The 14,754-nt window shown below is 40.1% G+C and overlaps 1 protein-coding gene across 1 annotated transcript; it reads left to right on the top strand.

The window, feature by feature from the left end:
• Positions 1-3,617: 3,617 nt before the first annotated feature.
• On the top strand, positions 3,618-13,608 carry LOC112205260 (phosphatidylinositol 3,4,5-trisphosphate 3-phosphatase TPTE2-like). Its single transcript, XM_024348555.3, has 5 exons — positions 3,618-3,724; positions 5,914-6,005; positions 9,644-9,736; positions 11,148-11,218; positions 13,322-13,608. Exons 2-5 carry the CDS (start codon positions 5,958-5,960, stop codon positions 13,422-13,424), a joined length of 315 nt encoding a protein of 104 aa, XP_024204323.2. The 5' UTR covers positions 3,618-3,724; positions 5,914-5,957; the 3' UTR covers positions 13,425-13,608.
• Positions 13,609-14,754: the final 1,146 nt, after the last annotated feature.

The raw sequence follows: 14,754 nt of genomic DNA, 5'->3' as shown, positions 1-14,754 counted from the left end.
TCTCAGGTAAGTTTTCTTTTTAAGAAAGGGAGCTTTTATAGGGCAGTGGGTTAAGATTGCCATCTGTTATTTGGTTTCATTTTAGACTCTTCTCCTTTGGTGATCAGTCAGCAGCATTTGGGTGCCCTGCGACAGGCCTTGGTCCCTCCCTGATGCTGAGGGTCATGTGTCAGGTACCACCCACACATTGGGGGGTCTGGCTTCTCCTCAGAGCATCCTGCTTTCTATTCTATACTGGTTATTGTTTACGGAGCTCAGGAGTTGATTATTTTCCCAAAGCAGGAAAGTCCAATACCTAAGGCTCCAGGACCCTGAAGTTTATCTAAAATCACCAGCCTTTGATTTCAATGTAAAAAAGATCTAAGTCTTTCACAGATCCTTATTAGGGCAATTCAACCCTTGCAGAACATCACAAAGACTGTTTTTGGGTGATTCCCGTGTGTGTGTGTGTGTGTGTGTGTGTGTGTTGTGGGAGAGGTGTATTTTAAAAGATAAAGAAAAGGGGAAATACACTTTTCAAAAACCCTTTTATATACCAGACAGTACCGCACTTTTACATACCTCATTGAAAACCCATAACACCTATATGAAACATAAGCTGTTACTCTATTTTTTCTTTTAAAAATAATTTTGTTATGGAAAATTTTAATCATATACAAAAGTCCAGAGAATCATACAATATATCTCCATGTAGTCATCGCTTCGCTGCAACAATCATTTCAGCCTGCAACCAGCCACGTTTCATCCATACTTTTCCCACTCCACTCACACCCCCAACCCCACTCTCCACTCTTGCTTTCCCCAAACCTGGATTATTTGGAAGGAAATTTCAGTCATCAGATCATTTTATCCCACAAGTATTTTAGTATGACATCTAAGTACTCTTAAAACAACAACAAAAAACCCTTAATAACTTTTATCATATCTGAAATATTACACCTTAAAATCCTTAATATCAAATTTCTGGTCCATGTTTGTTTCCAAAATTGTCTTAAAATCTTTGAAAATTTAGTTTGTTTCAGTCAGAATTCAAACAACATCCACACATTTCATTTGGTCGCTATGTCTCCTAAGTCTCTTTTAGTTCATAGATTTCTTGCCATTTTTTATTGCTTGTAATTTGTTTACTGCAGAAACCAGAATGTTTATCGTATAGCATTTACAACATTCTAGACTTTGCTGAACCATTCTAAGAGTTTTACATTCACTATCTCATTTAATATTCTCAGTAACTCTATGAGTAGGCACTACTATGATTCTCATCTTATAAATTAGAAAATTGAGGTTCAGAGAAATTAGCTTTTGAACCAAGGACTGAAATCTAGATGTCAGACTCTGAAGCCCATGCTGTGCACAGCTTCTCATTTATATTGCCTTTTCTATATTGCCCCTCAAACCGAAGTGAGAGTGGGTTGGGAATTCTCAAATAGATTTGGATGTGGCTGTAAATGAGTTTTTCTTTAGGTGGTGGGAACTGAATAAGTACTCTTGGCCCTGTTATAAGAACACTAACTACTGTCCCCGTTTAGTTTGGGCAAAAGAACTCAGCCTTATCCACTGATACTCTTCTCCCACACCCAAGCCAAAAACAAAACCAAACAAAGAACAGTCATAGACCCTAAGCGAAAAGGAATGTGTGGATTTACTGAAGTGCAGCCCTACTCATGCCATTTCCATGCTCAAAACCCAGAATATGTCCCCACTGCCAGTAGCAATAAACTAAATGTTTCAACCTGGCACTCAAGATCCACAGTTTGACTTTTCCAACCTTTTCTTCCACTATGTGCATGCACACATCCCACACTCTAACACATTTAGACTGTGTGCTGTTTCCCAGCCCATGGACACTTGATTCCCTCGTGCCATTGCTCATGCCCCTTTTCCTAGAGTCCCTTTCCCTTCCCAGCCTGAAGTAGTCTCTTGCTTTTTCAGTTCCTAAAGCCCTTTGTGTTTCTGTTAGGGATGATATCACTTTGCATTATTCTCTAGCTATTTGAAGTGGTGACTTCTGTTTCCCCTTTAAAGGCAAGGCCCATGGCTTACCCATCTTTCCACCCTTTCCTCATAATATCTTCTTTGTTTGTAGTGAGTACCTCCTATGGGTTGGTTGTATGAATTTCTACTACAAGTCCATGTTGTTTTAAGTTGTAATAGAAAGAAGCATGGGAGCAAAAGCAGCTTGAGGGCCCTGGCAGGTTACAGCCTTTAGGGGAAGGTGGAGAATCTGGTGGCAGGAGCCAAGGAGATGTTAGATAGAGCTCCTTCAGCAACTCACCCCACACGTCTCCCCATCCCCATCTCTTCTGTAGTCATGCATAGTTTCCCGAACTTTAGTCCAGAACTAGCACACCAAAGGCTGCAACTGAATCTCTTCTGATTGACTGAGAAGGCAACACAGGGTCTCAGCTGCATGTCTGAGAGATGTGTTGGCAAGACCTCAGGACAGAGTGCCCTCTGTGTCTGGTGGTGATTCTCGGATACCATCACATTCTGATCCTGCATTGTGGGCCATTCTACTGACTACATCTACTCCTAAGTTAAGAACTTTCATGAGCCTTCCTCATGACTGGCCCTTTCTAAAGGAAAGTATGGCAGTTTGTTTCTTCTATGAACATTTCTCAATGGGTAAGGTAGAGTCCATGAACTTATGAGTACTTTTTTTTTTTTTTTTTTTTTTTTGGAGACAGAATCCGTCTGTCACCCAGACTGGAGTGCAGTGGTGCAATCTCAGCTCACTGCAACCTCGACCTCCTGGGTTCAAGCAATTCTCCTGCCTCAGACTCCCGAGTAGCTGGGATTACAGGTGCCCACCACCACGCATGGCTAATTTTTGTAGCTTTAGTAGAGACGGGGTTTCACCCTGTTGGCCAGGCTGGTCTCGAACCCCTGACCTCAAGTGATCTGCGCACCTCGGCCTCCCAAAGTGCTGAGATTACAGGTGTGAGCCACCAGCCCAGCCAACTTTTGAGTTCTGAACCAGTTGATTCAGTACCAGAGCTCTTCAACTCCTTGAAGATAGATTCAAGGAGAGCCATTGTGAACAGCTTGCCCTAGGAAAAGGACAAGGCTAAGGGAATTCCGGGGCTTCCTCGTGAAAACAGAATTGGGGAAATGGAAAGTGAAGAAATTCTAGCTGTCAGGAACAAGAGAAGAATGACAGGAAACCTGCTACTGAGATATGGAGGTATTCCTCTTGAGTTTTCACATATGGCATTCTCTCATGCCCAGGAACCTGCTCTTCACTAAACCACACACCTTCCTCTAACTCAGTCACAACTAAGCTTCTATCTGCACACTGCTAATGCTGTAACTGTTTTGTTGTTGGTTCTGATTAGTTGCCCTCTCAACCATAAGCAGCCTGTCAACAAGACCTGGCTCCATCCTTGTCACTTCCCCATAGCACTTAATTCAGTATTTTTTCCCCAAGGTAGATAGTTGTGAGGCAGCATCCCTCAAAATATCTAGTAACATAATGGCATCCAGGAAATGTTTCCTTAATTATTTACTGCCCTTAACCTTTATGCAAAAAAAAAAAAAAAAAAAGGGAAAACTAAAAATAGGAATGCTGACTTTAGGCTTTTCATCTCCACTTGAAGTAAGGCTTCTGTTGCTTTTCAGAATAGATATGTTGGATATTTTGCACAAGTGAAACATAGCTACAACTGGAATCTCCCTCCAAGAAAAACACTGTTTATAAAAAGATTCGTTATTTATTCGATTCATGGTAAGTGTTTATGTAAAATTGAAGAATTGGGCAGGAGGGCCAAGGTTCCCACTCTGGGAGGGTTTTGCTCATTGTTATATACACAGATGATCCTAACTTATACCTGTCTTTTTACGTATCCTCATGCATAAACTCCTCCTTAGGTATGCTCCTCCTCCTGGAATTGCCCATTGATTGCCAGCCCTTAGATGTTCTTCACTTTTTCTTTTCCATCATCAATTTGGAGGACTTCGTCCCCTTCCCATCTCTCCTGTTCTCTTCGCTCTTCTGGTCACAACCCAAGGTGGACTTTTCAGGGCAGAGTGAGCCTCTGATGAGGGAGGAGGAGGTCCCATGTGCCTTCTAGACTGGTTATTTCTCAAACCACCTCTAGTGGAGAGTTTGTCTTGGTGGAGGTGTCTCCATATCATATCATTTTCTTACCTTCTTTCAGAGGCATATTTTTTTCTCATCCCCCTGGGCTCTCTCTTTCCCCTCTGTCCTCCATCTGTAACCCTCTCACTCCCAGCCACTCCCATACCTTGTGGCTCTCACTCCCAGCCACAGTGCTGGGGGTCAAGAAAAGCCTCCTAGGAGGAGCGCTTAGGTCTTCCCTGCCTGAATCTACATGAAAATGGAAAGGGTTGGGAGAGAGTGGGGCTCTGTGGAGGTATCTTTCACCCGCCTGGCTGTTACCGAGTATTAGCAGTTGTAAAAATCCATATAAACATCACGAGAGCTATTTGCCTGCTTCCAGAATGTAAGCAGAGAGATAAAGCTGGGATGCACGGTTGCCCAGGGACGCAGGGAAATTGGTCAGTCGTACACCTTCGGGACTTGAGAAAGAAAGTGCAGAGAGAAACTGGCCTCCATTTCCATGTCCATTTCTCCATCTCCAACCTTGCTTCCCCTGCACAGCTTAACACTCAGTAGAGGTGGGAAAGCAGGATGTGTCTGTGTGGAGGGGATGGGGTCTCACCACTCCCACTGCCAGAGAGGTAGCAGGGAGGTGATGCATCTGAACCCCTAAAGCAAACCTCTTATAACAGCCAGCGTGTGGACCTGAGATGGTGCCACTGCTGGGTGTTATAGGTGCCATGGTGCCGGGGTGCTTGTGTCCACACAGAGAGCCTAGTATTTTTAGCCTCCTGAGTTTCGTTCTGCATTTCACTGATTTCTGGTGGACATCAATAGAAAGAAGTTCTGCACCTGGAATGGGAAAGAGGGAACTGAGGCAAGAAACTGATTTCTAATGACCAATGAATATCATGGTGTTAGTGAAAACAAAATTAAATGAAAAGAAAACAAACGGCATATGAGATGATCAATCAAGAATAATTAATACACTTGTTTATTAGAATATTTGTTTTAATTCTCTACTTTTAGTTTTGTGCCATTTTAAATTAAAAATAATGTAGAGTTGAGATGAAAGCAATAAAAAATTAATTGGAGCCTGAGAAACAAAGCCTTTGAGGAAATGCTAAGGAAGCGGGTCATTTGAATTGAAAAAAAAAAAAGGGCAAAGTAGCCTTTGTCTGTAAATATATGTTGAATACCGTGGGAATTTTTGGATATAACCTATATTTTTATGGAGATTGCATCAAGAACTAGACTTAAAGTAGGGCCAAAGTAATTTAGACCACAGTATTTCTTATTAAGAATCATTATGATTAGAAGTCTGAAGAAAGCAACACATTAGCAAGAAAGGTGTCAAGTCACCTTCCCTAAATATCTATCTATCTATCTATATTTATTCCCTAAATATATATATATATTCCCTAAATATAGATATATATATATTTATTCCCTAAATATATATATATTTTGGAGACAGAGTCTTGCTCTAAGTCTCACTCTGTGGTCCAGGCTGGAGTGCAGTGGTGTGATCTCGACTCACTTCAACCTCCACCTCCCAGGTTCAAGCGATTCTCCTGCCTCAGCCTCCCAAGTAGCTGGGACTAAAGGCATGCACCACCACACCGGGCTAATTTTTGTGTATTTTTAGTAGAAACGGGGTTTCACCATGTTGATCAAGCTGGTCTTGAACTCCAGACCTCAAAAGATCCACCTGCCTAGCCTCCCAAAGTGTTAGGATTACAGGCGTGAGCCACCGTGCCCAGCCATTTTTTTTCTCTTTTTAATCCATAATGTTAATTGGCAAGACATTTTGATCTTCACACTAACCAACCTAACTTTTTAATTTCATTTAGGTGTTGGAACAGGCGATGGATATGATCTAAAAGTCCAAATAGTAATGAAGAAAAAGATTGTCTTTTCCTGTACTTCCTTAAACAATTGTCGGGTAAGAGAAAACATGTGAATAGAAAAAAATCTGATGTTTGTTTTAAGGCTGAATGTCAAACCAGCAATGTTGACCTCCCTAAACTATCACTTACCATAAAGAGATTCCACGATGCTTTCTGGTTACCATCGTGGTGTCACTGGATTTGAATGCAAACCAGAGATAAATTAACCTGTTTGTTCAAAACCGTTTTTTCAGGGTACTTTCCAGAATTTATTTCTGTTCAGTGTTGCTTTGCCTTTCACTTTTCCACAAATGCTGAGCATGTTCCCAGGAATGTATTAAGGATTTTAATTTACATGTCTGGTCATTTTTAGCCATATTCTCCTCTTCTCGGTCATTTTATCTTTTATTATATAGCACTGATTCTAAAATGTTAGTGTGCATGAAAACCACCGAAAAGCTTGTAAAGATTTACATTCCTAGGTTGTACTCTAAAGTATGATTCAGGAAATCTGGAATGGGGGCAGGAATCTATAGACTTAGCAGTGTCCCAAGTGATTCTTCTAAGTCAGAGGTTCTGTGGGATGACCCTGTGAGAAACAATGCACGAGTGAATGAATTGGGGAGGAATCTCTTTATCCAAAGCAAAAGGGACCTGGTAGTCAATGTTTTGCTACAGTGAAGAAATGCCTAAAACTATATACCTTTTCTGAAACAATGAGAAAGCTTCCTTCATGGGTCTAATAACCATAAACTTTTAGAATTCCTACCCAGGCCTTTGTCTCAAATTCTTTTATTACTAATCCTATTCCCTGGCTCTCTGCACTGCACCCACTTTTTTTGGCCTCTCCCAACTGAGGGCATTCACCCAGGCCTGATCCTTGGCTTTCTGTTCTTAGCAAATGCTTTATTCTTGGTTAAAGAATCACCCATTTCCCTTACTTAAACTATTATTTGTTCATTTACTGATGAGGTATTTCTAGTCGCCCACTGAGTTGTAGATGCAAGAGCTGCAACATGAACAGTTTCCACTCGAACTGAAATGCAGTTGCCAGTCTGAATTATCAAGGAGCTTTCTCTGCTTCTGCAAATGGTACCAGCATTCTCCCACTCAGGCCTTGGGCTTTGATTCTCTTTGCCTCGGCTCCCTAAATCCAGTTAGGCATCAATCCCTGTTGACGATGCCTTTGAAATGTTTCTATGCTCGCCTTCCTTTCTGTTCTCACTGCCACTAACTGTCCAGAACCTCATTTGCTCATGCCTAGATTTCTACAATCCTCTCCTTACCTTTTCTTGATTCTTATATAATGTAATGTATAGAATCCTGAAATATGCATACTGAAATATTGCTCTCATTGTGAAAAGTTGTAGGTAGAGCAGAAGACACACTGCATGCCCATGGTCGAAGCCAGTTAACATCTTTGGCTTAACATCCTTACCTGTAAAATAAATATCACACCTCAAGTGTTATGGGAATTAAATTAGATAATATATATATGAAGTTGCTTTGTAAACTATAAATCACTAAATAAATGTTATATGTGATAATTATCAGGCCTCTTTGTCACATAGGAAATACCCCACGATATTCTTCAAAAGCCTCACTCTTACTTCCTTGGCTCTTGAACTCTTAAGATGTAATAGCCCTAACATACCTGAGCTTATTTTTATCAGTAGCTCGACCAGCAGACTCCATTCCGAATAAACTGGGTCATCCCCTTTGGCTCTTGGAACACAACTCTAAGTTATTTAGTTAGTTAGTTGGTTATTTCTTTCTTTTCTTCCTTCCTTCCTTTCCTTTTTTTTCCTTGAGTCAGGGTCCCATTCTGTCCCAGGCTGTAGCACAGTGGCACAATCATGGCTCACTGCAGACTCAACTTCCTGAGCTCAAGCAGTCCCCCAATTTTTTTTTATTTTTTGTAGATATTGGGTCTTGCTATGTTGCCCAGGCTGGTCTCAAACTCCTGAGCTCAAGCAACCCTTCCACCTCAGCCTCACAAAGTGCTGGGATTATAGACATGAGCCACACTGCCTGACTTTTTTGTTGTTTTTCTAATTTCTACTTTGCGTTATTGCTGGTCTTTTTCCCTCTGTATGGACTAGATTCTATTTTCAGAGCTTTCATGCCCAATTCAGTTTCTACCTCCTCAATGAAATTTTCTGCACCTCCTGTTAACTAGCCTTCAATGGTGCATAAGAGCACACCCAGTCTTCATCATACAGATTGAGAATTATATTCCATTCTACAATTGTTTCTTTTTTTCTTTTCTTTTTTTTTTTTTTGAGACGGAGTCTCGCTCTGTCGCCCAGGCTGAAGTGCAGTGGTGCCATCTTGGCTCACTGCAACCTCCACCTCCCGGGTTCACGCCAGTCTCCTGCCTCAGCCTCCAGAGTAGCTGGGACTACAGGCGCCGGCCGCCACGCCCGGCTAATTTTTTGTATTTTTTTAATAGAGACGGGGTTTCACCGTGTTAGCCAGGATGGTCTCGATCTCCTGACCTTGTGATCCGCCCCCCTTGCCCTCCCAAAGTGCTGGGATTACAGGCATGAGCCACCAGGCCCGGCCTCTGCGATTGTTTCTTATGTGTATAGCTCCCTGAAGGGACCAACTGAGTCTGCACCTCCTTTTGTGTTTTTCACAGGGCCTAGCATAGATCCTTCTTACTGTGGGTGCCATTATTTATACGAGAGTGAGTCAAAGAAATAGTATATCTTCAAAGTCATTCATTCCAAAACTTGAACTATCTTTGGTCACTCCATCTGCAGCCGGTAATGGTCAAGTCCAAAGATCCCACTGACAAACACAAGAGTTCTGATAAAACACGATGATCGGGGGACCCCACCCTCCCCTCTCTTGGGAGGGGCAGGTGGGCCCACCCCCCAAGTGTTACAGACCCCTGTTGTTATTTTTTAAATTTAGTAAATAAAAGACCGTGAGTTAAGCATTGTTTCTCGAATGTCAAGGCTAGCTTTAAAATTGAGCTTCTCAACATATTCTCAAAAGAGGCCCTAATGTGTGAAAATCAAATGACACACATTAAATAACAATATTTAACTGATTAAAGTGTCTAATAGAAAATTCAATACTTTTGAAAAGGGAGACACTTTTGAAAAGTGCCTCATGATAACCCTCAAACATGTTGGCCTTTAAAAATCATAAACAACAGGGTGGGCATGGTGGCTCACCCCTGTAATCCCAGCACTTTGGGAGGCCCAGGTAGGCAGATCACTTGAGGCCTGGAGTTTGGGACCAGCCTGACCAATATAGCAAAACCCCATCTCTACTAAAAGTACAAAAACTAGTGGGGTGTGGTGGCATGCGCCTATAGTCCCAGCTACTCGGGAGGATGAGGCACGAGAATCACTTGAACCTGGGAGGCAGAGGTTGCGGTGAGCTGAGATCACACCACTGCACTCCAGCCTGGGTGACAGTGAGACTGTCTCAAAAAAAAAAAAAAAATATATATATATATATATATATGTATATATACATACACACATACACACATACAGACACACATACATATAAACAGTATTGCAACTAGAAAAGATTATTAATAATTATTTATAGATGTAGTGATTGGTCTGTGAGACCAAAAGTACTTGATAAATATAGGAAGTCTTGATAAGTGAAAAGGAACTTCATTGTTATCATTAGCTAGGTTTATAGTTCTAAATTCCATGTTCATTCACAGGTATTTCATGACACTGAAACAGACAGGGTAATAATTGATGTGTTCAACTGTCCACCTCTGTATGATGATGTGAAAGTGCAAGTTTCCTCTTCGGTGAGTAATCAAGAAACGGCCTCTGCCATTGTTCTTGTCTGAACTTTTGAATGGTTTTATTTAAGGTTTCCTTTGCTACAGTTCCCAACAAGGGAGATGATAGATGTCATCCCATAGAGGGAGGGGGAGAAAATAAATCAGATCTATAACAATTTTTTTAAAAGAACATATGTAATTTGGATAATTTTTGTTCATTTGTTTTTTCTAAATTGTACATTTTCTAAATTTTTCTAAATTTACATGTATTAATTCACAAATCCAAAAAATACAAAATAAATACAAAAAAAATAAAAGCCAAGATGCTAAAAAACCAAAGGTATGTTTTACTGCATAGCAGTGATTACATTTTGTTTTGCATCATTTTTAATATTAAAAATTGAGACAGGGTCTCACTCTGTCACCCCAGCTGGAGTGCAGTGGCATGACCATAGCTAACTGCAGCTTCACCTCCTGGGCTCATGCAGTCCTCCCACCTCAGCCTCCTGAGTAGCTGGGAGCACTAACTTGAAAGAGAGTTAGGTTTGGGTGATTCAGTTGGGTGAAACACAGAGAAGGCAGCACAATACAACACATGAAATAACCAAAGCAGTTTTTTATTAATTCCAGAGAGAAGAGGGCAGCACACCTCGCAGGGCTAAGGAAGGGGGAGCCATCCAGGAGACCTGTGCTCAACTGATGGGTGGGGAGCAATAGCGAGAACGAGGGAGGGACCTGAGAGTGGAAGCCTTTATTGGGATATAAGGTGTTACCTGAGCAGGTTTCCTACGGGGAGGTCTAACTGGTGGATTTAATGCAAGCAGTCATGAGTTCCATGGAGTCATGCTGTGACTGAGAGGTGGTCATTGCAGAGTACGGGGGTCTGTAGGGAGGTTATATCTAGCTGTCCCATAATGAAGTAGTCACCAACAGAAGGTTGTATAAGGCAGATACTGGGATCAGTCACATTGAGAAACCTGGAGGAGGTGAACTGGAAACTGTCAAGGGTGACTGAACCCTGCTTCTGATATCAGAAAGTCCAATTTATATTTGAAAGGGATGCTGAGGCACAAAAAAATTGTAAGAATTCACTACAAAAATACTTGGCTATATATAAGCATAGGTCCTTAGTAGATTCTGTTTAGCACTATCTAAACCAGATTCAAATTTCAGCATTTAAATTAAATATCTATCATGGAAAATAAACTATTCCTTGAAAATTTTGATAGAAATAGCAAGAGAAAGCAATAGCATTTTCTTAAGCCTCCTCCTCTGTGTCTTGAGTGTGTTGTTATAGAATGCAGAGTGCTACATATTGAATGGTTATAATTATTTGATAAATATATAAAGGAATAAAGGAAGGAACTTTGATTTCTCTAGAATGATTAGTTCTTGGCATCAATTTTACTTTTAAAATATTTTTTTTTCTTTTTAGGATTTTCCTAAATACTATCACAACTACCCTTTTTTCTTCTGGTTTAACACATCTTTAATACAAAATAACAGGTATGGATATAATATCAACCCATAGAAACAACCTAATCTTCAATGTCTATGTATAAGATGTAATGGCAAGTCTTTTGCTGGTTGTCATAAGCTTAATTTATAGAAAACAAAAAATCCTCGAGCCACCATTGTTCATTGTCTTACTCCTTTTACTTTGGCTATTTTAAAAATACAGTTGCAGTATCCTCAGTTGCAGTATCCTCAAGGTCCATGCCATAGGACTGTGTTATGAGCTCAAAAGTATTATAATCAGATCTTAAGTGTGGAAGTAAATTCCTCCCAGAGAAGTTCAATATGAATCTGCTCAGTACCTTCAACATGTCAGGTCCTCAGTAGGTGCTGATTTACCAATGACGAACCACCACCAAATTTTGTGCTAAAGTAAGGGAGGACCTAGGGAAGCTTCAGCTAGCTGAAAAGCTGACTGACACACTTATATCTAAGAGAAGTTACAAGACACAGTAAGTATTAAGAAATACAGCTTAAAAATCATTAAAATTGATAGTCTCCCATTTAAACATGGGTTTCTAATAACTGAATTGGGAAAACTTTCTTAAAAACTATTAATTGGAGGCTGGGTGTGGTGGCTCATGCCTGTAATCCTAGCACTTCGGGAGGCTGAGGCGGGCGGATCACCTAAGGTTGGGAGTTCGAGACCAGCCTGGCCAACATGGTAAAACCCTGTCTCTACTAAAAATACAAAAATTAGCCAGGCGTGGTGGCACGTGCCTGTAATCCCAGCTACTCAGGAGGCTGAGCCAGTAGAATCGCTTGAACCCAGGAGGCAGATTGCAGTGAGCCGAGATCGCACCACTACACTCCAGCCTGGGCGACAGAGTGAGACTCTGTCTAAAGAAAAAAGCAAAAAAACAGAACAACTATTACTTGGATTTGGAGATTATTGTTCCCAGAAAACCTTCTGCCATATTTGGAAACTTATTTCTCAGTCTAGAAGTTCTCCACTTTAAGTAGCATTTGTTCTGTGCTGGTGAAAAGCTGAGATTTTTTTGTATCAACCATACTCTTCAATACAAAAAGAGAAAATATTTTTAAAATGCTTCAGGTCACAGTTGAGGCAGTGGCTATGATTGCATGTAGCATGAATTGGTAGTTATTGTTGCAACCAGTTCTAGTCTTTTCTTCAAATCTGAGCTGGATCTAATAACTCCTTAAGTCCAGCAAGGCAAGAGTAAATTAAACCTCTGGTCTACACACTTGCAATACATACACATTTAATAGATTTTGATAGAGTGAACTTTGGATTGGATGGAAATTTTTTACAAAGTTGTTTCTTGGATGCATACAAACAATAAGCTTTGACTCCTAACATGAGCAAAGTCCCTCAAATGTGAGAGCTGGGTGGAGCTTCATTTGTTGCTGCTCCTCAGATTGATTCTTGGTAAAGGATATAGTTTTTTTCCTTTGAAACACCATGTTCATTTTGGGGAAGCAATAAGTTAGATCACCTTTATTTTCACTTTTATATAAATTTCTAAAGATTTCTGTAATATTTAAATTTATATACTATTGGTAAAGCTGTTTTTGTTAGTTGTGAGACTGTTGTTTAGCCAAAAATGCCAACTTCTGTCTTTTAGAACACTAGGCATAAATGGGTTAACCAATTTATGCCTAGTGTTCCATTATTGGAACGCTAAGCATGTGGGATTTATTTATATCCTACTGCTCAAGGTCATCGCCAAGGGCTGATTGCAAAAATTCAAAAAATTGCAACTTCAGGCATAAATTAAAAGAGATATAGTATTTTATTATTGGGTTTTGATACATGTCTAATCAGACTGATTTCTGTCACATATAGAAATTTAGATACTGTATTAAACCTAGATGTCATTAATTCCATAAAAAGCAATGTTAAAAGAATCAGTAGCATGTGTTACTGATGTGTTGCTGAAGATTAAGATATTTTTAAGTCTCACCGAAAGGGTAGAAGGAGCCAACTGAGACACAAAAAAGGGGCTGAGGTTCTATTCATGGTGAGCAAGTCTTTTTTTTGTTTGTTTCTTCAAGCTCTAACAAGGGTGCCTACTACATGGCTTTTCAGTTAGCCCCAAAATAAAATGTAACAATTTTTTTTTCTATTCTTAGGCTTTATCTACAAAGAAATGAATTGGATAATCTTCATAAACAAAAAACATGGAAAATTTATCCACCAGAATATGCAGTAGAGACATATTTTGATGAGAAATGACTTAAGTTATGTTGTAACTGGTAGCTGATTAAGTATAGTTCCCTGCACCCCTTCTGGGAAAGAATTATGTTCTTTCTAACCCTGCCACATAGTTATATGTTCTAAATCTTCCTTGCTGGTACATCTATATTGATATATGTATACACATGTTCTTTATAAATCTATTAAATATATACAGATAAAATGTCAGGTTTTTTTTCTTTTTGAAGGCATATATTTCACAGTTTCCATCTTGTATTTACATACATTTGGAACACAGTACTTAGGAACATTAGGCGTCATTTTGAAGAACTTTGAAATAGAACTTTCGTATCAAAATAATTGAGAGATAATTAAAAATTGTGATCCCCCAACACCCACTTACTTATTCATTTTTGGTCAGGTATTTATTCCCTGCTTTTTTTCACATTTGTAATTTCAGGTTTATTAGAAAGCTAATTTATATTTTTCCTTCTACTCGATTTACAAACTGTTAACAGATTGGCAGCAAAGACTAAGTTTTAAACCCAGAAGAGAGAAATATTTCACACAAGCAGTCCCCCAACTCCCAACACACACTTTTCTCTTGTTCCAAGCACTAAATGGGTAGCTTACTTAACAAGCTTCCTTTAATTACACACAGACATGGGGGTTGGGGTAAGAAGGGCGTAGTAAATATGAAGGAGAAGTAACCTTCAGTAACTTCTGCTTTTGTATAAAATTGTAAGTGAAGTCAAAAGAAATATTTGTTCTTAGAGTAATTTAGGTGTATTATTTTGAAATCCACTACTCCTGCTCACAACCAATGTCACCTAAGCCCTGGGGGAACTCTGAAGGGAGGTAATCTTTTCATTGAAAACAGTGGTTAGCCCTGTGTCCACAGGGAATCATTATTATTTCCTCATTGGTGCTGGATGCTACTTTTTTATTAAACACTTTTTTTTTTTTTTTTTGAGACAGTCTCACTCTGTCACCCAGGCTGGAGTGCAGTGGCACGATCTCGGCTCACTGCAACCTCTACCTCCTAGGTTCAAGTGATTCTCCTACCTCAGTCTCCTGAGTAGCGGGGATTACGGGTGCACGCCACCACGCCTGGCTAATTAAACAAAATTTTTTATTTTTATTTTGTATTTTTTGAGATGGGGTCTCACTCTGGTTGCCAAGACTGGAGTGCAGTAGTAGGATCTTGGCTCACTGCAGCCTCAACCTCCTGGGCTCAGGTGATTCTCTCACCTCAGCCTCCCCAGTAGCTGGGACTATATGTACATGCCACCATGCTTGGCTAATTTTTGTATTTTTAGTAGAGATGGGGTTTCACAATGTTGGCCAGGCTGGTCTTGAACTCCTGACC

Source organism: Pan troglodytes, chromosome 14 (genome assembly GCF_028858775.2).
Source record: "Pan troglodytes isolate AG18354 chromosome 14, NHGRI_mPanTro3-v2.0_pri, whole genome shotgun sequence".
In the NCBI taxonomy this organism is placed as follows: domain Eukaryota; kingdom Metazoa; phylum Chordata; class Mammalia; order Primates; family Hominidae; genus Pan; species Pan troglodytes.
The sequence above is the reverse complement of the archived record's forward strand: the minus strand, read 5'-3'. Positions and strand labels throughout refer to the sequence as shown.